At 37.3% G+C, this 24,304-nt stretch overlaps 1 protein-coding gene across 2 annotated transcripts; it reads right to left on the reverse strand.

Moving 5' to 3' along the window:
- Positions 1–4,248: 4,248 nt before the first annotated feature.
- On the reverse strand, positions 4,249–22,648 carry TMEM33 (transmembrane protein 33). Of its 2 annotated transcripts, XM_084901292.1 has the most exons (9): positions 22,513–22,648; positions 22,255–22,328; positions 17,796–17,890; positions 16,949–17,136; positions 16,182–16,249; positions 14,570–14,703; positions 12,743–12,826; positions 10,155–10,275; positions 4,249–9,297 (listed from the first exon to the last, which is right to left on the reverse strand). In XM_084901292.1, the coding sequence occupies exons 2-9, from the start codon at positions 22,297–22,299 to the stop codon at positions 9,292–9,294; spliced, it is 741 nt and encodes a 246-aa protein (XP_084757418.1). In that variant the 5' UTR covers positions 22,300–22,328; positions 22,513–22,648; the 3' UTR covers positions 4,249–9,291. The 2 variants fall into 2 exon arrangements, with proteins under 2 accessions (XP_084757418.1, XP_084757417.1); XM_084901291.1 differs by having other exon boundaries at positions 4,249–10,275; positions 22,513–22,642.
- Between the last annotated feature and the right edge of the window lie 1,656 nt (positions 22,649–24,304).

A 24,304-nucleotide genomic window follows, 5' to 3' on the forward strand; every position in this document is an offset into this window, starting at 1 on the left:
CCTCCTCAGGTTCGCCCCTGGCTGTGCTGGACTCGGTTCAGTTTTGTTGCTTTTCTGGGCCTAGAGCTGAAATACAACTGAGGTCTCAATGTTCTCTCTAAGGAGGAAAGGTCAGGGGGCACACACTGTTTCAGAAGACCAGAGAAAAATCAAGCAACGCTTTAGAGAAAAGGAGTTATTACGCCGGCAGACTCAGCGGGATAACTTCCCAAATCTGAGTAAAGTAACATGCAGGGGGCTTCTCTTTTTATAACTTTCTGGGGTCTTTGTCCCTCAAATAGGGATTATGCTTCCAGTCCCTTTGTGGGCTTTGCAAAAAGGCCCCAGGTGTTGGGGGTCTTGGCACCATATCTGATGGTCTGGCCTGGCACCAGCACTAATAACCCCCGCCCTCCGGGGCTGTGCGTTGTTCAGAATTTATGGCCTCTGTATTTAAGCAATAGGTTTTACAGGGCCAGCTTCTGGGAAAGAGGCAGTGACTTCATTATAGGTTATCAAGAATGTACACTTGGCTTGCTGGCACAGATTCAGATCGCTTGCCCCCCAAATATCAGGGTTATGTTGGAATTGGCCTTTTTAGCCTTCTCAAAACTACATGACCAAGATATGCTAGGGGAGAAAAGGACACCCTGGGGGCAAGGTTCCAGCTACAATTGTTCTTTGCTGGGCACCTGGGGCTTTCCATCCTGATGACCTTTGGTACCTGGTCCATTGTCCTTGCTCTGCTCATGTCTATCTGCCTACCACACTTTTTTTTTTTTAATTTAAATTCTTTATTGTTTAAAGTATTACATATTTCTCCTTTGCCCCCATTGACCTCTCCCCGGCCACTCCCCCTATCCCCCGCACGTGTCCTCACCCCCCAACTGTCTGTGTTCACTGGTTATGCTTACATGCATGCATACAAGTCCTTTGGTTGATCTCTTACCCCCTCTCTCCACCCATCCTCCCCTGCCTTCCCTTTGATGGTCTGTTCTAAGCTTTTTTGATATCTCTGGATCTATTTTTGTTCATCAGTTTGTTTATGGTATGACACATAGGCATATATATATATATATATATATATATATATATATAAAATTCTGTCTTAAAATCTGAGAATATGATAATAGTGTATAGAAAATAGACAAAGACTTTATAAACCTGCTTCAAGGTTAGTTGTACATTTTAATGTCAAAGGGTTAAAAGATTATGATACTCTTGAAAGCACATTAGTACTATATAAATATGTATAGTTAACTGTAACTTCCACAAAACCTTTTGAGCATAATGAACATAAAGTTGTAATAAGCCTTGCATATCCTTTGACTTTACCACAATATTAAAAAGGCAAAAAAAAAAAAAAAAAAAGATCCCTCTGGTAGTTTTATTAGGGTGTTTAATTACTGTTCACTTTAAAATATATTTTATTCCCAGAAATATATCCATATAACTGAAAATATAAAAGGGCCCAAATTAAAATATTTTTCTAAACATTGTTCCAATATTTTTGTAAGAAATGTTCTGCCCTAGCTGGTTTGGCTCAGTGGATAGAGCGTCAGCCTGTGGACTGATGGGTCCCAGGTTCGATTCCTGTTGGGGGCACATGCCTGGTTGTGGGCTCGGTCCCCAGTAGGGGGTGTGCAGGAGGCAGCTGATCAATAGTTCTCTCTCATTATTGATGTTTCTCTCTCTCTCTCCCTCTCTGAAATCAATAAAATATATATATATATATATATATATATATATATCCTGTTTTTATTTTGAAATTGAGTATTGTCCTTAGTTAAGGGAACTACTATAAAGTTCATATAAAAAAAAACACACTAATTCAGATTCCGGTCAAGGGCGTGTACCTTGGTTGCAGGCACATCTCCAGTAGGGATTGTGCAGGAGGCAGCTGATTGATGTTTCTCATCAATGTTTCTAACTCTTCCTTCCTCTCTGTAAAAAATCAATAATAAATAAATAAACTAATTCAAGCCTTGCCTGGGTTGCTCAGTTTGTTGGAATGTCATTCTATACACTAAAAGGTTGCAGGTTTGATTCCTGATTAGGGCACATACATAGGTTGCTCGGCAGGCAACCACCTGATACTTTTCTCTCTCTTTCCCCTTTTTGTTAAAAATCGATGAAAACATATCCTCCAATGATGATAAATAAAAATAAAGTTGATCTTAAAACACCACACTAGGGTGAGGACATGAGAGTGTGTGTGTGGGGGGGAGGGGCATGGGTTGGTGGGGAAATGGAGGGATGAGGACACATATGTAATACCTTAATAAAGAAATTTAAAAAAACAAAAACAAAACACTAGTTCAGAATAAGCCCAATAGTACAATCCAAAAATGAAGTTTAGCCTCTTAGGTAAAGGAACAAAAATGTAATTTCTAAACATTTAATAAGATTATGCCTTTACTAAATTGAACTATGAAACATGAACCTGATAATTCAGTGTCAAAGCTTGTTACTTCAGATTGGAGAAGCCTGTTTATGTAACTGTATCTTATGAGTTGAAAAAAAGATATATCCACTTTATTCTAGATCACTGCAAATTTCATTCTTTTGTCTTCAGGGATTTTGATTTGTTACTTAAATGAATTGTCCTATTACTTTTGGGACTGTAAGTAATAATGTTTGTAGAGCTCCAAAGTTGAAGAATGTAATGGAAAAAAACAAAACAAAACAAAAAAACACACACAAAAAAAAACACACAAACTACTGGGTATTTTTTTAAAGGATATAAATTTAAAAATAAAATTGGAAATAAATTGACTAAATCTCACAATTTAATTACTTGGAACTGTTTACAAGGAAACTCAACAAGAACAATGGTTCTAATATTTTAATCCTTTAAATTTTTTTTTCCCCATCACCATTTATCCCCTCTATGCCTTTTCCCACCTGAAATTCTTCTTAATCTAGTGTCACAGCGCCAAGTTACCTACCCCCTCCTATGGTTAGCAGCACTCCCTTTCTTTGAAGAACTTAACCTGCCCCACTATTTCTGGTAAGACCACCAGAATCCCACACTTCCATGTTTTCAACTACCTCCTTTAGGGGAGGATAGTATGGTGTGGGAAGGCAAAAATCTATCATCTTGCCAAGAGGGCACAAATATAGGGAGAAAAGTCTTTTTCTGAAAACTAGCAGAATTTCCCTCTCCCTTCATCTCATGCTCGTTATAAAATTGTGGAAGCCTTTTTCACATCAGGGCATTATTCTTAGTCACTCCAGTCATCCAATCTAAGAAAACACGTGTTATTTTTTTATATTGATACTAAAAGGGATTTTTGAAGCACATGATGAAAATTTTACTAAGTGGTGTGAAATGACTTAAATCAGAAGGGAAAGTGAGGATAAGGCAGGGCTGCAGGACTGGTGAAGGCTGGGCAATAGAAGGGAGGTTCATTACACATTCTATTTTTACGTAAGTTCATAACTCACCATAATAAATTTTACAAAGCACTTTGTTGACAAATCACCTGCTTAGACTGATGCTTAGTCCCAAGGATCGCAGTGGGCCACTTCTTTGCGAAGTCTTTCTTATCAGCCAGCCTTGAGGAATGAGATGGCCCTTTCCTTCTCAAAGCACAGAATTATGTTATAAAACAGCTCCATGTGTTACCACACAATAAAGGGAAGAACATATGAATTAACAATATGTAAGACTCTTAGGGAAGACTCTTCACCATTAAATCTTTAGGAAATCCATTTTCCTAATAATCTTTTCCCCTTATGTGGATAATTCATGTACTAATTTAGTATTTACTCAACTATCAGAATGGTCTTTACACAACAGATTTCCATAATGCCTCTTACATTATGATCTCTAAATGGACAAAGATTTAGCTTGCTTGTAGTGTGTTTTGCTTAGTACATGTTAAAAACTTACACAGAAAATATGTATCTGCCAACTATAAACACCTAGAAGGAAAATATATTCGTGTCATCCTGTATTGACTTATGACTTTGGATGTATTATATATTGTCAATCATTTTATGGTTATAAAAAACTTTTACAGTAGGCTGTAAATTTCACTAACAAAAGTACAGAAGGAAGCAGGCAAGCCACTGACAGATCCACTGTAATTTTTTTTCCAGTTTCATATTAGACCACAAAATTATATCATTTCTATTACTTGTGATGAACTGAGGACAACAGAAGTGTTCAAATTCACCTTATCCTAACAATAAGGCAATGAAGTACAATGGAAAGCTGAATTCTAACTGTAAATGTTTTCTGCAACATAACATTTTCAAACCTGCTTAAATCCAGAGAGGTTTTTATTATACAATTTGATTTTTACATCAATAAAATCTTAGATATAACAATACAGATGAAGGAACAACAATTTAATTTGTACTGAAATAAATATTAGATATACAAAGAACATACAGTGAGAAAGGGGCACAATAAATTACACGTGGAGACATTATTTTGCTCAATCACCAGAGAAAGCCCTGCACACTTTCAGTTCCACCCCGCCAAATGTATCATTCTTGCTGATTTAAGCAGAACACAAAACAAAGGTGGATCCCAGGGCTTCCTTTCCCAGGTACCAGCACAGATAATTTACTACGTGATCCAATTTGGAAATCAGTAGGGACCAGTAAATCGCTGAATAAAAGAAAGAGCAAATGAGGTCCTTTTTCCTCAGTGTCAGCAGGCTATGATTATTATGTTTATTAGATTTTCCTGAAGGGACTTCACATTTTCTCAAATATTCAGGAGAAATATATTTCCCCTCTGAGCCCTACATTAGCATTTATGTGCTTTGGTCTTGAATACCAGGGAATGATGAATTTTTCAATTTATTTTATAAATTTATATAGTCTGAATAGTATTGGCCTGAAAAGTATAACTCCCCAACCTGTACAATATTAGATATTAAAAATGGATTTGAGAAGTTACTAAGAAATGCTGACATATCATTTATACAAATTTTTAGTTCAATATATCCCATTATATAGAGCACCAGAAGTAATGCATTTATAAATCAAGCAGGTTTTTTTTTTTTTCTCTATAATCTTTGCGACCCTTTAACATTTCTTCCAATATAACACATCACAAATGTTACCTGCCCGAGACTTTGCCCATTTGGTCTTAACTCATGTATGTTTGCAAACATTCATGTCAAAAGCAATTGTTTTATTTTAAAGTTATAAAAACACAGTCCAAGTTTGGAGCTAAACTGTCATGAAACAAGAAAAAAATGTTTAAAAAATACTGAACACATCAAAAAAGCAGCTTCAGGAGGCTAGGAAGGAAAAAGTGAAATGATTTTAGGGCCCCTTTTTCCTGAAATAGGAGCTAATTTTTAGATTCCAGCAAAGATATCCATCAGTAATTTTTTACCATCACTTTCTAAGAAAAATAATCTACTTCAGATTTTAAAAAATACTGTACTTTACTCTCTTCTCACATCATCTACAAGTCAATGCAGGTCACTTTTCCTATTTGCACTACACAAATAGAGAAAGACTACTTTGAGTTAATCCCTCACACAGGAATGTGTTTCTCTTAAGAACCCACTTGAATGTCACCTTGGGAGGTAAACATGTCCTAGAATAAATACTACTATCAGGAAACCTCCCCGCCCAAAGTTGAGTTTATTCTAGTGACACTGGTTAATAAAATTATATAGGTTTCAGGTGTACAATTCTATAACATATCATCTATATATTGTATTGCGTTCACTCCCAAGTCACCTCCCAAAATTTTAGCAGCTCTTTTCTTATCCTTAATTTCAGATCCCATAATAACTTCCCAGCTGGAATATTATAAGAGGAATGCTCATTAAAACAATCTCTGAAAATAACCCCTGGATATATAAACATATTTTTATATATTATCTGTTGAGCTACACTATCATTAAGCCTCTGTAGAATTCTCTTAATCCTAGAGAAATTCCAATGAGGTGTTAAAAACTAATTGTCTCTGAAACTCAAACAGAATTTACAAGTCTAGGTAATATTCCTTTTCTTTAAAAATTTTTTTAAAATATATTTTTATTGATTTCACAGAGGAAGGAAGAGGGAGAGATAAAAACATCAATGATGAGAGAGAATATTGATTTGCTGCCTTCTGCATGCTCCCCACTGGGGATCAAGTCTAAAACCCACGCATGTGTTCTTGACTGGAATCAAACCCGGGACCCTTCAGTCCGAAGGTCCACGCTCTACCCAGAGCCAAATCATCTAGGGCTAGGTATCATTCCTAATACAATATTCAAAAATTTCAATATGCATTTGTATTTCTATGAAAGCTTAAATTTTAAGAGATTGAACTGCCTATACCTTGTGTACTTACAAAATGACCATGAAATTTTATTTATTCTACATACCTGAAAATGAAGGAGGAAAAAACAATTTTATAATTGATGTGTTTAGGTGATGTAGAAACTTACAATAAAAAAGAAAAAAAAGACCATGATCTGAATAATAACTCTCATAATTATAGTCTATTTTACTGTTCACCTAGAAAGCAGGTATTAACAGGATACTTCTTTCAGCTTTTGAACATTTCAATATTCTAAAAATGTATTCAGAATAAATGCTTGCTAAATACAGGTTGAATATTGAGTAATTATGTATTTTAAAAGGTCGTGGAATTAAGATTCTTAGTTTTATGGCTGTCTCAGCCCTTTTAGTGGCTTTTAACTTTCCAACAGGGCATGTGAAACTGGGACGCTACTTGAAAGTGATACCTACTGATCTGTAATTACCTGTCTATAATTATTTTCTCCCTTGAGGTTTTGGACAAAATAGGTAGAGAAGTTAATGTAAATCTGGATAATAGCATTTATGCTAGCAGATCTTAAGGGGATTTGGGCAGGGAAAAGGCTTTATTTATTTTTTAAATTTATTTTTAAAATATATTTTATTGATTTTTTTACAGAGAGGAAGGGAGAGGGATAGAGTTAGAAACATTGATGAGAGAGAATCACCAATGAGCTGTCTCTTGCACATCCTCTACTGGAGATGTGCCCACAACCAAGGTACATGCTCTTGACCGAAATAGAACCTGGGACCTTTCAGTCCCCAGGCTGATGCTCTATCCACTGAGACAAACCGGTTTCTTTAGAATAACTATATTAATAAAAAGTCCCATAACCTCTCAAAATTAATATAATTCAGTCTGATAACAAACTTTAAAAAACGAAATCAGTTTTACTTGTCTTATTACATATATACTCATTTTATTTTTCCAGATGAATAACATTTATGTCCTAAACTTACAAACCTAATCTGAATTTGTGATCCTGACTTTTAGGAGGAAAGGAAGTATTCTGACAGCTTTATAATTCTTAGTTATACAAGACCTCATGAATCTGTAATAACTTCTGGTCTAATATTAGCATATCTTGATTTTCCCTGTAAGGGAGGTTCTTAAATATCTAAATTTTTAAAAAGCTAGCTTTTATTCTTGCTTACTTCCAGGAGCATCTACCTTGGTAACTTTATTCCAAGTAACTTTATATACAATTTGTTATTTAAGAAATTTCTCTTTGGAATGATGTTAAATAGAGTTGAAATTTATGAGGAATCAAGTAGAGAAAAGGAATGTAGACTTGCTGCTAAATAAAGCAGGTTTTGTAAGATGCTTCCACCTGTCTGAGAGAGTATGATATCTAAAAGTACACCTTAAGAGTGTACTACGTACTTCTTAAAGAATTCAATATTTTGGATGTTAAATCAACTTTTTAAAATCCTGTTAGTAGAAATAAGTTCAGCTATGCTGCTATTTTTCCTACTGTATTCATTCTATATACTGCTCTTGTGTTTCCTTAATTTTTATTCAATAGGTATACATTGCACTATAATTTCAGATGCCATTATTAGCTGGTTGTACATTTTTATACCATAGAATTTGACTAAAAATTCATGCAAACTGAAAATCTGGTAATGTTCAAATTGTAAAATTTACTTTGGCATGAGTATAGAAATGTTTTATTTATAAATCAAGCCTTGCTTTAAGTCAAACATGAGCATGTCAAATATACAATCCCATTTTTGATAGAAAGCCTTTAAGGTCTAAATGTTCACATTCTTTTTGTTAAAATCAACATCAATTCTTTTCCTTAGAAAATCTTTTTGACCAACAATAATTTTCAAAAAAAAAGTTGGGGGCAACAGAGGACAAAATGGGGAGCATCTGTAGTACCCTCAACAATAAAAATAAAACTCAAAGCAGAGACACACTTAAAGGGCAATAAAAGTAAACCATAATAATCATGGTAAAAACAGAGCAAAAAGAATATTAATAAATGTAAAAACTGGTGAAACCTGAATAGGTTCTATTGTTTAGTTAACAATATTATCCAGGGTTAATGTCACAATTTTGATAAATGTTGTATAGTTAAATAAGATGTTAACATAAGGGTAAGTAAAGGATATATAGGAACTCTATTATTTTTGCAACTCTTCTATAAATCTAAAATTATCTCAAGATTTAAAAAATTGCAAAAAACAAAACATAAAAAACATAAACTTAAAAATAAATATGCATTCACTGCCAAAATTTCTTGATTTAATTCAAGACATAATTTTTAAAAACCCATTAGAAATCAATAATATATTGTTCACTTAACATTATAGTCACTTTATTGCTCTAGAAAATTTAGTTCTTGAAATCATCAGATTATATATATATATAGTGATAATGAGCCACAAACACGTACACACACAAAATCAACTGTATATTATGAGGCTGCTTCTCAAACTTAGTAGAAAAATATTACAAAAAGAGCTGGTTATGGTTGAGCTATCAAGTAGATATCACATTCCTATAGATCTGAAAGTTGAACAAAAAACCTGATGTTACTAATAAGTTACCAATGAATGTATTTGAAGAATCCATATTACATGCAGACAGAAGAAAACTGGTTATAAAAACCATTACATTATTCTGTACTAAAATTTTTGCAACATTTTAGACATTTCCAATCATGTAACAACAAAGATCAAAATAAATTTTATAGAGTTGATAGAAGTTCAACAAGTAGGATTTAACATATTACACAACTCAAATCACAGTTGCATAATACATCCAATTCCCCCAATTTTATTTATCCAGCATGAAACTGAAATGTACACTATTCTCCCAAAATGCCTCCTCAGGCAGCATTCCCAATCAATCGCCTTACCTATAAACCTTTCCATTTAACCTTTCAATAAGATTTGCTGGGTATATAATCTATAGGATAGTCTTCATTATCATTTCAGAACAGACACTAAGTATCAGTCATATGATCTTCAGTTATATTCTTTTCAAAAGGTACCTGCACTGCTGCAACTGTCCATGAAAATTCAAGCCTAAGAAACAGAGAAAGTTGGTAGTCAAGAATCTGATCTAGGCAATTCTAAAACTATACTAATAATGTGTCCATACTGTAAAAGAAGGATTTCCTGTCTGAGAAATATTACTCAATGGGTAAGAATGGAAAGTTGTAGGACTACTGCTCTCTGGTGTAAAATGGTTGAGTAATTCCAAATATTTATTTAATTGGCTAGTAAGCTTATAGTTGAGCCTTTTAAAAAATATTCAAATCCACAGAATTATGGAAATAAAATTTTAGAAGGTCATAGTGTAAGACACATACAGAACTCCTCTTATAATGGCACATCCAAAATAAATCTGTCTTAGCAAAGCAGCACAAAATCAATTTAATAACAATTTGAAACCAAATACAGTGGGAAATGCTTCAGTTAAAATCATCAACCAAAATTCATAATGGCAAAAGAATACTGTCTCAAAATATACTGAATTCACATATGTAAATTTACCATAAAGAACTAATGCCAGATATAAATAAATTCAGATCACCAATTAGATTGAAATAAATTTTAGAACTATTTTTACAAGAGAAATAAATGTACATGATAAAGGCACAGTAGCATCTAAAAAAAAGAGATACATTTATTACAAAATACAAACTTCCTTAACCATTAACAACACAACACAGAATTTTCTTGGAAACTTTTTGTTTTATAAAGGCTTGATTTAACATGCCAGGGAAATATTTTTCCGTTAAGATACATTTATGTAAATTATGTAAGTTGGATTGAGGTCAGTTTCACACCTGGAATTCACAACCCCTGGCAGAAGTACCAGTTGCTAATAATGCTTATTTATATCATATATAACTTAGCTGGACATTAAACTACGCAACTGTTGGTGCCAATCTGCTTATAAAGGCGATGCTCTGGAGACAAAGTCTTCTCACAAACAGAGGGCAAGCGGGTTTCATTATTAGATGTTCAACAATAATCCTCAATTCATTAAACAAAGTCCTGCAAAATAAATAGATTTTGTTCAGAAACACAGGGAAAAAGCAACACAATGCAAGGCAAATGCTGATGATGGAATTTCCCACAACCATTAAGAATGTGAAGAAGTAAAAGAAATAACTAGAATGCATTGCCAACAGTTTTTCCTGGAAATCACAAAATAAAATTCTCAAATCAACACCTGTCCTTCGGGGGAGAAAAGTTCATTTAACAAAAGCATTTAATAAATGGCTACCTCTGAGGGCTGACACTAGGGATGTTTTCTATCTTTACAGTGGAATCATATCATTTTCACATTTAACTTAGGCAAATCCAACTAGTTCTAAAAAAAAGAACAAGAAAGTGAAAATTATATAACACGGGCAATCCCACCTACCATTTCCTTAAAGAAACATACTGTTTCCTAGAGCTTTCATCTGAAAAATAGGAATAGGCTTAGTGGAGTTGTGAAGTAGTGAAGGAGATGCTCAATGGGTATTACATCACAGCTGGATCATTACACTGACCAAACTGGCACTGTCTTCCTTCAGACTAAAGCCCAACTCCTTAACATCTAATGCCCTCCAGAATCTGGTCTCAATCAATTTTCTTCATTTCCTGCCACTCTCTGCCCCGACTCCCATGTTCCAGTTATCTTGCATGTTTGTGCCGAAAGCTGGTTGAAGACTTGACTTTACCTTAGTTGTGCTCCTTGCCTACAAAGTACTCTTTATTACACACGGTACACATCACACATATATAGTACAGGCTAGCAGACACAGTATCATGGATCTTGTAATTAATAATCAAAGGTAATCATTTTCACCTTATGTGCTGACTCATTCTGTATAAAGACAACTCCTGCTCTACTTTTCTGTATCTTCCATGTTATTTTTATAGTTAGGAAAAAGCAATAATGTACTGCTTAAACAAACAAATAAAAAAGGAGCCCTGGCCTAACCAGTTTGTCTCAGTGGATAGAGCATCGGCCTTCGGACTGAAAGGTCCCAGGTTCCATTCTGGTCAAGGGCATGTACCTTGGTTGCAGGGGGGCACATCCCCAGTAGGATGCGTGCACGAGGCAGCTGATCGATGTTTCTCTCTTATTGATGTTTCTAACTCTCTAGCCCTCTCCCTTCCTCTATGTAAAAAGTTAATAAAATATATATATATATTTTTTAAAAGGAGCTCTGGCCAGGTGGCTCAGCTACTTAAGAGCATTGTCCCATACACCAAAAGGTTGTGGGTTCAATCCTGGTCATGGTACATATGGGAGACAACTGATTGATGTTTCTCTTCTCTCTCTCAAAAAACAAACAAACAAATCAATGAAAACATATCCTCAGGTGAGGATTTAAAAAAAAAAAGGGGGGGTGGGGGGGATGCGCGCCTAGCTGGTTTGGCTCAGTGAATAGAGCTTCAGCTGCGGACTGAGGGATCCTGGGTTCAATTCCGGTCAAGGACACGTGCCTGGGTTGCGGGCTTGATCCCCATTGGAGGATGTGCAGGAGGCAGCCAATCAATGATTCTTTCACATCATTGATGTTTCTATCCCTTTTTCCCTCTCCCTTCCTCTCTGAAATTAATAAAGATTTTAAAAAAAAAGGGGGGGGGGTATGGAGGTGTAATATGTCCTTGCACAAAGACATGAAGGAAATTTGGAAATATCCATGTGTGAGCGAAACACCAATCGGCTGCCTCCAGCATGCCCCCTAACAAAGATGGAGCCCACAACACAGGCCTTGCCCTGACCTAGAATGGAACCAGAAACCTTTTGGTGCGTGGGACAATGCCCAATAACTGAGCTCCACCAGCTAGGGCCAATCTCAGTTTTCGAAAAGAAATACAACCACCACCCGGCCAGTGTGGCTCAGTGATTGAACATCAAACCTATGAACCAGGAGATCATAGCTGGATTACCAGTCAGGGCACATGCTGGGTTGTGGGGTCGGGCCCCTGTGGGGTGCGCAGGAGGCAGCCAATCAATGATGCTCTCTCACTGATGTTTGATGTTTCTGTCTTTCACTCTCCCTTCCTCTCTGAAATCAATAAAAGTATATATTTTTTTAAAAAGGAAATATAACCACCTTCTCACCAACCCTAGACAGTTCTAAAGCCTAAATGTACAAAAACATTGTTTGCTTCTAAATTCTATCATAAAATTGAACTAACTTAGCCTGGCTGGCATGACTCAGTGGTTGAGCTTTGACCTATAATGAATCAGGATAACATGGTCAATTCCTGGTCGGGGTACATGCCCAGGTTTTGGGCTTAGTCCCCAGTAGGGGATGTGCAAGAGGCAGTGAAACAATGATTCTCTCTCATCATTGATGTTTCTATCTTTCCCTCTCTGAAATCAATTAAAAAAAAAAATATATATATATATATATATATATATATATATATATGCGCAAAATAACTTAAATGTACAAATACTGTATTTCACAATACTCTTAACAAATAAATAGATTTGAACTAATCCCCAGCTTACCGACAATATGGATTTCTTCGAGAAGAATATCGGAGAGTAAGAAATCTATAGTATATAAAAGGCTGGAGCAAACTTCCTTGACCGCTAAAAGAAACAAATACAGAGGTAGTAAGTATACATCATTAATTCATATACATACTCTTAAAACTTAAAGGCAATTTAATTGGAGGATGTGTCTTTATTAATCAAACTAGCGGCCCAGTGCATGGATTTATGCACCGGTGAGTCCCTCAGCCTGGCCTGCACCCTCTCACAATCCAGGGTGTGGATGAAGCAGATTTGGGGCCAACAGTGCCTCAGCAGCAACCTAACCCATGGCTAATTCCAAAAGGATTCAGGCTCCCTTCTCTACTGGTTGGAGTGTCTGCCCCCTGGTGGTCATTGTGTGTCATGGATACCAGGCAAATGGTCAGATGGCTGCTTAGGCTTTTTTATATATATATATATATATATACACAGTAATACCTATCATATCTAAATCCATTATATCGTTCCAGAACTTTATTTAGGTTAAATCATCTATTTAGGACCCAACAACTTAAGCAATATGTGGTGAATCTGTTTTTTGTTTTTCAGGGGAAAACATAAATTAAAAGAATGGAACAGATGCCTTTATGAAAGAAATTAATAAAACTCTTACTACCTTGAAAAGAGAGTGTTAAAGAAAGGAATAACTGTCAGGTACATAAAAACCATAGGCAATGAACATTAAAATACTTCATAAACCATGGTCTAGTAAATATAAAATGCACCCAGCTTAGACTCAGCAAAATCAATTCAGGTATCTATGTTAGAGATAACAATGAGAGAAAAGTATAAGCAGACAAAGAAAAACATTTGTTTGTTTTTATTTGTCTGCTTATTTATTTGGAAAAGTAAATAGTTGGAAACAAATGTCTATAAATAAGGGAATGCATAATAAAATGTTCCATGCTAACATGATGGAACACTACATAGCCACAAATAAGAACTCTGTATGTCAACATAAATAGGTCACAAAAATACACTGTATGAGTGAAGAAGGCAAAATGCAGACAACTGATGCATTCTGATACTTTTGATGTAATATAAAAACTAAACAAACAAAACCCTTCATCCACAATATAATAATATACATTTTGTACCCCCCTGCGTAAGTTTTTTTAAAGACAACATACATGTACAATATCAAACTCCATATACTTGGGAAGGAGAGGGCAGAATTGCTACTAGGATTCATAGTCAAACGGAGTGTCCCAATACTTGTGAAAGTAAAAATTGAAAAAGCAATAATCCTGACAGAAATGTAGTTTTAAAACTTAAACGCAAGAATATCGATGGAGTAATCAATACTCTATTTTTCTTAAAATTTAAAAGGAGGACTTTATTTAGTCATGTATTATTTCTCTCTCTCTCTCTCCCTCTCTCCCTTGCCTCACTTCTGCAATTAAGATACACACTATTGAGGTGGTGTAAGCAAAAATTAATTCTAGACCATAATTAATTAGAAAAATAGATAACAATTCCAGATTTTTCTCTAGCATAAAGAAAACTCATCTTAATAATAGAATGTACTAGACTTCCCAAGATTCTTTCAAATGTAGTTACTCTGAAATTAACTTTCCAAATGTTAAATGATGTGACAAAGAATGATAAATAAGATATGTTCCCAGGTTTACTTTGTCTCAGGTTCTCCACTATGAAGTGAAAAGGTAATTGCTAAGATCCTTCTAGCTCTACATATCAGGATCTATTTAACAGACTGAAGCAGGATAAAATTCAAGTTAATATATTTATTATAGTCACTTAGTCATCAACCTCCTAAAACAAATGTATTTTCATTCTTACCTAAAAAGCATAAAAACTGTAGCAGGCATCAAGAGTATTTCATTACAAGCAATGAATTTCAGAATATTCTGTTGATTGGCGCTTAATTTGTCCAAGAGGGATCTCAGCAGAGGTATACTATTTGAACCCTTTGCCTAAAACAGAAAACAAACATTAGAAAAAACAAAGCATTTCTGATCACTCTATTTTCTTTCTTTAGATAAATAGCATATTCAACAGGCCAAACAAGCAAAAGACAAATATTTGGAAATGATGACATAAAATAAGAAACTACTTAAGGACAAAAGTTAGTGTATTTACTTGCTTTATTATATTTTTTATGTACTTGAAAATTTAAAAATAAAAACAACTTTAATACAAGTCCTTTATTTCTTAAGATTAGAAAAAATGGCAGTTATTTCTCTGCAACCATAACAAAACCTGACTATCCAGTAATACATTTAAATTATCTGACTCCTTAGCTAACTAAAGATAGAAATCACCAAGTCCAATTATTGCTGTGACCAAAGAACAATAGGGATAAAGAAAAAGGCCAACACAAGGCAAATTTTGATATTTTAATTCAAACTTCAGTGCATATGAGTCAATCTGCCTAGCACACTTATGTTAGGTTTAATGTACCAACCCAAGGATAAGAAATTTTAGTAAAGTAGCACATCAGAACATTAGAATAAAAGAAATTCAGTACACTCTACTGGACTGATACGTTAGAATTTAATACTGACAGAACAGCTCTCTCATAACTTATCAAACCTAAAAGATTCAGTTTCTTTAAAAAATGAAGAGATCTATTTCAACTTCAGAAATTCCTCTGGGAACTGAGGGATAATTTTAAATGCACTATTTTATCTACAAAATATACTGTATTATGAAATGTAAATAAAATATTCCAAACTTAAAACTTTCAAATCATTAAATAATTTAGGACAAGTTTGTAAGGATTAGAGGAGCTTTTTGTGACAAAAGCCAAAATGTCTTAGTGTTCACATTGTTTAATTTTAAAAAATCAGAAAGGGTGATCCCTGTTCAGGCACCATAATGCCGGGGTTCTTGTCCCAGCCTTCCGAAGGGTTCAGCAATCTGGAGAAAGGGGCTGCATGTAGATGATTAAAGAGTCCTGAGAGGAAAGATAATTTTGAAAGGCATTGGGGGTCAGAGGAACTTCAGCTGAAGGAGCTAAAGACTCTAGTCTAAGGAACCCATGGTATTTATTAAACACAATTTGTCCTAAGGCAAGGTAGACACATACACTTCAAAGGGTAGGGTACAGAAGCATTGTCTGTTTGGGGAATAGCCTACAGCTGTTCAGGTGTTTGGCCAACAGGAGGCAATAAAATGCCCTGAGCTGTCTGGCAGTTAACAATTATCCTATTCAGGTTTGGGGGAAGTGCCGTTTAGCCATTTCCAACAGGTAAACTCTATATGTGGCTCACCCTTGTTGACCTGCCCAAGTTTCACCAACCTTTTGGTAAAACTCTTGTAATTATTACATGCTGGAATTGGTTCCCGGCACAAATTCATGACAACTAGCTCAAATTCTTGTCAGGAGTAAAAAAGAAAACAAAACAAACGAACAAACAAACAAAAAGCAAACCTGAATAGTTTTACTTACATCAAGAACCTTTTTTGTGTATGTGGCAGCATGAAGCAAAGAGAATAACAAGACTGGGAAAATACTCACTGAAGGAAAAATTAAGGAAACATTTTAAATTTATCAAGTACTTTGCAAAATAGGCTATGTACAATATTATATCCAAATATTCACATCTGAAATGACATCTGCTAAAATGAATTCAATGACAATTTTTTTCAGTCTTGCAAGGATTAAATATGTCAAATTCATATATAGGCAAAATAGATGCTCAAATAATTTCACTTTCCTCCTATTCCCTTTAAGACTTATTACCTAAAAAGGTGGTATTTAGCCTTAAAAGATTTATTTTATTGTGCCTCCATTATGTATAGTTGTATAAATTATTCAAAAACTCTTTAAGAGCAGCACTTCTCACTTCTCAAAGCACAAGTCACTTTCCTGAGAGATGATCCACAGGAGGAAAATAACAATTAAAACAATTAAGTTTAGGAAACACTAGTAACTTTTAGTCTCACAAAGTACATTAGCATTTCAAAGGTCTTATAGTAAAGAAACCTATGGGTTAACCAAGTTCTTTCCAGACTAAACAGTACACCCCTTTATCCCTTTCCCATTTTTTAGAATACTTATTATCATCCCACAACACTTTTGAAATGTGTAAACATACAAATTACAAATGAGTTCTTTCATTTTCATTAGCTCTAGAGATTGATTATCCCGTGACTTTATTTTCTACTCTGGCCATAGCAATAGACAATTTCACTGTCAAAAGGTACAAAGGATACTTGTAACAGGGTAGGAATTGACAAAGATGAGTGAATACAGCAGGTAGTGGCAGCTGTCCTCTAGCAAAGCTTGGGCCAGGAATGCTCTGCTTAACTGGAAGTGCGGTAATCTTTGGTGCAGCCTCAGAGCACTGGTAAGAGCATTTGCCAGCAAAGCGCGTTGATAAAAGCTTGCTGCTTCATGCAACCTGCAAATTACCAGAGGAGAGGTTATCAGGAGACATAAACAACTACCATGCCTCTTCCTCCTTTGTGAATTGCATCATAATTGCACAACACCTAAATCTATTACTTAATTATAAGCAGAAGAAAATTACACTGGTGTGGCTTGGTGGTTCAGTATAGACCTATGAACCAAGAGGTTACGGTTCAAGTCCCCATCAGGGCACGTGCCCGGGTTTCAGACTCAATCCCCAAGGGGTGTGTGCAGGAGGCAGCAGATTGATGATTCTCTCTCATCATTGATGTTTCTATCTCTCTCTCCCTCTCTGAAATCAATAAAAATATCTTTTTAGAATTTAATAGAATCATTAGAAGCATCATTTCATATATATATCCAATTGAATTTTACAAAGCAGCCATTTTTCCTGTTAAGTAAAAAATGCAAAAAAATATAAACTCATTTCCACACATCTATTTTCTCTCAGATTTCAATGTGATGTCAGTTTCCACATAGCACATAATATATTCTTCCTGTTAGTAACATTAGGTTATTAGTGCCTTAGAGACTTGTCTTTTATTTGTCCCTGAATCCCTTGCAGTTTAGCAAATCTTGCACTCAAAAGATAATCCATAAAACCTGACTAAACAACTGAATAACAAAGGCAGAAATAGATATAATACATACCCAAGAAGAGGCAGAACAAACAAAGCAGAACAGTACACTGTGAACAGGCGAGAAAGCCACATTGCTGTGTCCAGTTTATTGGTCATCATGAATTGCTGAATTAAAAAAAAAAAGATACTGTAGTAAGCTAAGGCTGCAAAATGTTTTTAAAGATGAAAATTATGTAGTTTTATTCCTATCCAAAATGTTTGAACATTTCTGTAATACATTTTTTTTTTTAAGATCATTAGGTAAAAACTCTTAAAAAGCAATCACTTCACCTAACAAGTCTGAACACCCTACTGTTTTGATATGGAAAGCACAGGAAGTACTTAAATAGGAAAATACCAGTAGATATATATAAAAAAAAAAATAAAGAGTCTAATCAGGAGCCCCATCAGTGTGGCTCAGTGGCTGAGCATTGATCCATGCAAATAGGTGTTTGGTTCGATTCCCTGTGGTCAGGGCACGTGCCCTGGTTGTGGGCTCAATCTTCAATAGGGGGGGTACATAGTAGGCAGCCAATTGATTTCTCGCTCTCCCATCAATGTTTCTCTCTCCCTCTTCCTCTCTCTCAAATTGATTTTAAAAAGACTAATCAGGAAAGAGAAATTTGTTCAGAGATTTAATTACAGTTGTCTGTATTCCTTCTATACTTGTAAAACTGACTTCATCTATTTTTAAGACTGTTAAATAAGAACTGCTCTTAAGAGAACCAGAATGCCTATTCTTACAAAAATCTCAAACTGAAATAGGTAGGTCTCAGATCTGAATAAAAAGGTAGTATACAAAGCCAGTTTGGATTAAGTAAACCTTACAAAGTAGAAATGTAAAACCATGCTACCAGTAACTCACTACTGAACTCAGACGGAGGGTGATTTGCCCATGTTACACACAAGGGCATGACATACTCTAGGACCTAGAGTCTAGGTGCTCAGAACATGGCTGCCTGGCGTTAAATAGCATCTGCCTCTTCCATTTTAAAACTTGCTCATCCCCAGGAAGCTCCCCGACAACTCTTACCCTGGTTTCAGTGGCCCTAGATTAAACTTCTGTAGACCATTTTCTTCTCATTCTCTGTTCCTTTACTGGTTTTTGCCAATAGATGTGTACATCACCAATAACTTAAAATATCTTTTTACATTAAAAAAACCAACTTATGCCGAAACCGGTTTGGCTCAATGGATAGAGCGTCGGCTTGGGGACAGAAAGGTCCTGGGTTCGATTCCGGTCAAGGGCATGTACCTTGGTTGCGGGCATATCCCCAGTAGGGGGTGTGCAAGAGGCAGCTGATCGATGACTCTCTCATCGATGTTTCTAACTCTCTATCTCTCTCCCTTCCTCTCTGTACAAAATCAATAAAATATATATTTTTTAAAAAAGTTTAAAAAAACCAACTTATATTCAAATTCTAAAGTGGCTTTCAAATTTTTGATAGGACCTACATAATTTTTACATCAAGATCCAACACAAATGTGTGAATATATAAACAAAAGTTTCAAAAAACAATACTTACCCATACTATGTGCGATAGATTTTGGCATTTTGCTTTCTAGTTAATGTTTTAAAAATTAAGTGTTGCCCAATTGGTGTGGCTCAGTGGTTGCATGTCAACCTATGAACAGGGAGGTCATGGTTCGATTCCCAGTCAGGGTACATGCCTGATTGCAAGCTAAATCCCCATTTAGCTTGGGGGTGTGCAGGAGGCAGCCGATCAATGATTCTCTATCAATGTTTCCATTTCCCCTTCCTTACTCTTTGAAATCAATAAAAACATAAAATAAAAAAAGACTTAAGTGTTCCCACTAAACTGATTTCAAAACTCACAAATGCATCTTAACCTGGAGTCTGAAACACTAGTCTAAGCAACCCTATACAATAAGAGCCTAATATGCTGTGTCCAGTCGTTCATTCAACCCAGTGGTCGGCAAACTGCGGCTTGCGAGCCACATGCGGCTTTCGAGCTGTGGTTTGCTGCTCTGTTGACTAATGAGTTTGCCAACCTCTGACCTAGACTCTCCATTCTAATAATTACAGGCTGCTGTTGTTCCTTGTGATTAAGCCCCTATCGCAGTTTACCGACCACTGATTCAACCAATCAAAGCGTAATATGCTAATAATATGCTAAAGATGCTCAATTGCTCACTATGAGGTGCACTGACCACCAGGGGGCAGACCTCAGACTGGTAGGTTAGCTTGCTGCTGAGGTTCTGCGGATCTGAGCTGAGTGAGACTGGCTCAACACACCCTGGAGGCCTCCTGCTGTCCCTCCCTGGCTAGCCAACCTCCTGGGTCTCTCCCTATCCCTGACTGAGCACCAGTGGGGTCCCTCAGCCTGGCCTTTGCTCTCTTACAATCTGGGACTCATCAGGTGATGTCAGAGAACTGGTTTCAGCCGGATCCCACAGGCCAGGCTGAGGGACCCCACTGGTGCACAAATTCATGAATCAGGCCTCTAGTCTAATATAATTATCTTTTTTTTTTTTTTTTGCAAGAAGATATAGTAAAAAACTTTTGGAAAAAAATGCAAGTACATTTTTAAATTCAAGTGTGTTTTATTGCATGTCTTTTTAACAGTATGCTGATAACTTTGGAAATATGCCTCTAGTTTATTCTATCCAACTATCGATATATTGTTGACACCTTTAAATTTAAATGATCATCAGTAGCCAAGTGAAAGCATGAATCTAGATCACTATGCTGTTTCTATACAGATTCTACAAATGTTCTAATTTTAGGACATTTTCGTAAAACTTATTTGTGTTTAGGATGTTCACTTTGTGATATATCATTGAGCTATGCATTTCATTTTGTACATTTTTATGTGTGTGTAACTTTATTACACAACAAAAAAGATTTTAAAACGTGTATATTGGTCTAAATTTTAAGAGTGAACTGCCTGCCGAAACTGGTTTGGCTCAGTGGATAGAGCATCAGCCTGCAGACTGAAAGGTCCCAGGTTCAATTCCGGTCAAGGGCATATACCTTGGTTGTGGGCACATCCCCAGTGTGGGGTGTGCAAGAGGCAGCTGATCGATATTTTTCTCTCATCAATGTTTTTCTCTCATTGAAAGAGGGATCTCTCTCTCTTCCTCTCTGTAAAAAATCACTAAAATGTATTAAAAAAAAAAAAAAAATGAACTGCCCAATCATGATATAAATAATTCAGGCAAAAAATGTCAATGGATCTTTGAGTGAAAAACTATTAAGGTGAAAAACTATTCACAGTGTCAAACTACTATGTCATAGACTTTTAAAAAATATATATTTTTTTCATTGATTTTTAGAGGAAGAGGACAGGAGAGGGAAAGAAACACTGATGTGAGAGTGTAACATCAATTGACTACCTTGTATGACCCCTACCAGGGATGGAGCCCATAACTCGGATAAGTGCCCAGACTGGAAATTGACGATGAACCCATAGATTAGGGGTGTCGAACTCAATCAGAGAAGGGGCCAAAATCTAAAATCCAGCCTAAATCGCGGGCCGAATGGTTTACTGAACAGTCATAAACTGACAATGTCATAAACTGACAGCGGAGTGCAGTGATGACAGCGCGGTGCGGGCCACATTGCAAGGCCTGGCGGGCTGGATTTGGCCCGCGGGCCTTGTGTTTGACACATGTGCCATAGATGATGCCCAATCAACCGAGCCACCCAGGCCAGGGCTCATAGACTACTTTTTAATTACAAAGGCAAAAAAATTTAAAAAAATCTTTACAATGGAAAATCTGGTGGATACCACCCTAACCAGATAATAAAACTTAGTACTATCTCAGATGGTGGGATAAATCGAGATAAAATGCGTCCTGATATGTATAATGTTCTGAAAAGGACAGAGTACCACTTATCAGACAACCAATGTGAAGAGTATTCTGCAGAACAACGGGTCTGGATATGGACTGAATATTGGGTTATCACATGAATCCATGTTAAATTTCCAAAATGTAACTGCAGACACTGCAGTGATGATTGCATTGTAGTCATGTAGAATACTAAACTATTTATGGGTTAGCCATCATGATGTATGCAATTAACCCTGAAAAAGGTCTGCAAAATAAAGAAAAAAGAGTATATAGATAATGGCATAAACTGAGCAGAAACAGTCTCTGCCAGCACGCATGTGCAGAATGAGGCGAGTCCTGGCACGATCTCACGTGGCACCTTCAACCTTGGGACCTAGGATAGAGACCGGGGAGTGGGAGAGGCAAGAAGGCCCAACTTCCCCGGCATACAGGTGTGGGCCACCTGCTCCGGGATGGCCCGACAGCAAGCCTGATGTCGGGCCTGGAAAAGAGACGTGTAGGTGCCTTGCATCTTCGCTCACGATCTCACTCGGCCCCACCCTCCACCCTACCCCAATCACTAACCCCAGTCCTGACAGCCAAAGCTTCGGGGCGCCCCGGACCCTGCCGGCAGCACTTCCCGCTCCTCCCTAACTCTCGCACATCAAGTCAGACCACCTGGCCGGCTCACTTACCACCGCGCCCGCCCCTTGGGGGCCGTTCGGGGTCGTATCCGCCATGGAGGGCACAAACACGGGCGTCCGGGACGCTGCAAACAGGCAAAGCAGCAAATGTCAGCGCGGAGCCCCGGTCCCCGGTCCCCGTAACCGGCTTTTCCGCCGGTGCCACACGCCGGGAGCCCCCCGCGAGAACTCCAACCCCCTCCGGAGACAAGTTCTCCCCAGCACCAGTGCGGCCGACTGCCCGGGGACACCGCAGCGGCCGGGAGATACCTGTCCGGCACCGCCGAGAGCAAAGCTGGGTTTCTAGAAAGACCTGAGCGAAGGCGGAGCTTCGGAGCAAGGCCCCACCGGGCTGACCTAACGCCGCCGGCGCGGGGTTATGGCCGGGATCGGAAGTGCTCCTTTCACTTCCTGGAGGAAGAGGCGGTGCTGAAGAGGGGGAAGCCCAGAGCGGTGCCCCGGGGCATAATGGGAAATGTAGTTCTTGTTTTGGCTACACCTCCCCTGCACGCTGCCCTTTTGGCCCAGTAAGCTAAAAATCAAGGCCGGTGAAACAACTTTTCTTTCTCTTCTCCAGCTCACAGATGCTCCATAGCCCCTGCCATTGCCAGACCACGAGATCTCTTTACTCCATAACATAGAAGGCTCAGCGACGTCGTCTTTGCTGTTTTCCTCCAGGGGGCTCATTCAGCCCTATGGTTCTACTACTTTTTTTTTCCAATTGATTTTTTTTTTTTTTTTTTTACAGAGAGGAAGGGAAAGGGATAGAGAGCTAGAAACGTTGATGAGAGAGAAACACCGACCAGCTGCTTCCTGCACAGTCCCTACTGGGGATGTGCCCGCAACCAATGTACATGCCCTTGACTGGAATCGAACCTGGGACCTTTCAGTCTGCAGACCGATGCTCTACCACTGAGCCAAACCGGTTTCGGCTGGTTCTATTTCTGAAATGAATTCTCTCAAGGGGTACTTAAGGCGGCTGCTAGCTGACAGGCCCGAAGCTTGGCACAGAAGATAGAAAAGATGAGAATTGTAGACGGCAGGGGAGACAGACAAGTAAACCGAAATCACACACAGTGCTGTGCAGAAGCCTAGTTAATCACAGGGAGCACTTAGGAGGGGATCCTGGGTCCGAAGGAATCTGGAAAGGTTTCCTGGGGGAAAAAGGTAATACTGGCCCTAAGTTTTGAAGGGCAGGCGAAGTTGGCTAAATGGGGGAGGGGATTCCAGACAGCAAGCAAAGTGCATGAAGCAACAAACAGGAGTCAGGTGATTAGCTCAGTATGGCCAGAATGAAGGTGCCAGTGAGGGAGATTATGAAAGGCTTGAGCTATAGAGTCATGCAGCTGTGCTAAGGAGACGATCTGAATTTAACCTTGAAATCCAGGTACAATTTTAAGCAGAAATGTGACAGCGTGAGATTTAAGTCATTCTGGCAACCGGATAGAAGATGATCAGTAGGGCAAACTAAAAGCCCAGAGATCAATTGAGGGGCCATTACATACATACAGGAGAGAAGTGATGAATTCCAAATGGAGACAATGTTGTGGGGGAAGAGAAGACGAAAGATGACTTGAAGAGGCCAGCCAAGATTTGCCTTTTATTACTCTCCATTATTATTGGTTTGTTAGAACTTTAAAAATGTATACTTAAATGTTAAAATTATGTTTTGATGCTAGTCTTTTGTTATGAGTTGAAAATTTTCCTTTCCCTTTCAAAGCTGGGGGATGACGGGGACAGCCTAAGTTTATATATGAGGGAAAGGTGGAGGAACACTCTGTTCCACAACCTTAGACCTCACACTGAACTGCCAGGCCATGCTCCGTGAAGCTGCTAAATTAAGATAAATGAAAAGGGGACACAAACCAGGTGGCTTTCCAAATGGTTCATGGTTTGCTTTCTTGATTTATGAAAGATGATACTCCTCATTAAAACTCTTTTTAATAGTTTGACTTCATTTTTGCTGAGTGAATCACCTTTATCATATTATTCTAATAACTGAGTTATTTTGATTTCATCTCTTTGCTGCTTCTGCATTCTCAGATGTGCTCAAGATAGACTA

Source organism: Pipistrellus hanaki (assembly GCF_964339955.1).
Source record: "Pipistrellus hanaki genome assembly, chromosome: 1".
Classification (NCBI taxonomy): domain Eukaryota; kingdom Metazoa; phylum Chordata; class Mammalia; order Chiroptera; family Vespertilionidae; genus Pipistrellus; species Pipistrellus hanaki.